This window comes from Aplysia californica, unplaced genomic scaffold (genome assembly GCF_000002075.1).
Source record: "Aplysia californica isolate F4 #8 unplaced genomic scaffold, AplCal3.0 scaffold00065, whole genome shotgun sequence".
Taxonomy (NCBI): domain Eukaryota; kingdom Metazoa; phylum Mollusca; class Gastropoda; order Aplysiida; family Aplysiidae; genus Aplysia; species Aplysia californica.
The window spans coordinates 305,397-306,490 of record NW_004797335.1 but is presented as its reverse complement, the minus strand read 5'-3'; the positions used below and the strand labels follow the sequence as shown (position 1 = coordinate 306,490).

Below are 1,094 nucleotides of genomic sequence, written 5' to 3'. Positions count from 1 at the left end.
CCCCCTCGAAACTGCCCAATTTGTTGTCCTTTATAGGTCACGGGGGCAAGCTCCCCTGAAACCCCCCTTGCCTTGTTTAAAACAAGTGAAATTTTACAGCTCATTTTGTAGGCTAGATCTACTGATAAAACATAAAACATAGATGCCGACTATTTAAATCAGTATCGGTGTCCAGTACTCTGTGCTAGGCCTAGTGTGATTTAGTGCAGACGGGACCGCAATTGTACAGGAGTGCCGGATGGTGCTGGGGGAGGGGGTGGGGAGAGAAAAGGGGGGGCGTGAAGAGAGAGGTCAAAGATTGGGAGGGGGGATCAGCAGGGAGCGAAGGAGATTAGGAAGGAATTGGAGGGTGGATTGGAGGGGGGAGAGGGAGAAGAGGAAGGAATTGAAAGAGAGGAAACAAGTTTGGAAGGAGGGTGAGGCAAAGAGGCATTTGAGAAGGTTGTTGAGCTAGAGAGGAGGAATGGAGTTATAGTACGGTGGTGTAGAGTGTAAGAGAGGAATTATAGGAGAATGATGATGATGATGATGATGATGATGATGATGATGATGATGATGATGGTCTAGTAATGAGTTACTTACCAACACAACTCCTCTGCCCAATGCTGAAAAGGATCCAACATTTTTGCTTTAGGGAGAATTTTCCACCCTCCTTGTCCAGATATCTCTCCGGCACGAAGCTGTCAGGTTGATCCCAATGATTTGGATCTCGAAGTATGGCATAATGGTTTACCATTATCCCGGTTTTTGCAGGAATGTCATAGCCCATGAGCTGAAGAAGACGTTTGATAGGTGGAAGGGATGAGAAGACAAAACGTTTGTCTGAAACGTATTATGTTTTGTTTTTTGTTTGTTTGTTTTGTTAGTTGGTTTGTTGTTTATTTTGGGGGTTTTGGTAAGTGTTTTACGGCGTTCGCAATGCAATTGATTAAAGGCACACAAAAATGTATATTTTCAGATTCCATGGACTCTCAGGCTATTGAAGTTACCAAACTTTGACCTCCATTTCCTCACTAATTTTACCTCTGAAACCAGGCGACCCTGACCTCCTTCAATCACTAATATTATTTCGAATTCTATTCAACATAGATGGA

The 1,094-nt window shown here is 43.7% G+C and overlaps 1 protein-coding gene across 1 annotated transcript in view; it reads right to left on the bottom strand.

Annotated features, from left to right (window-relative positions):
• Positions 1–574: 574 nt before the first annotated feature.
• LOC101860242 (steroid 17-alpha-hydroxylase/17,20 lyase) overlaps positions 575–1,094 on the bottom strand; it is an 8,776-nt gene continuing 8,256 nt past the window's right edge. Inside the window, exon 6 of the mRNA XM_035968512.1 lies at positions 575–772. Within this exon, the coding sequence (XP_035824405.1) occupies positions 575–772 (198 nt within the window). The remainder of the gene's footprint in view (positions 773–1,094) is intronic.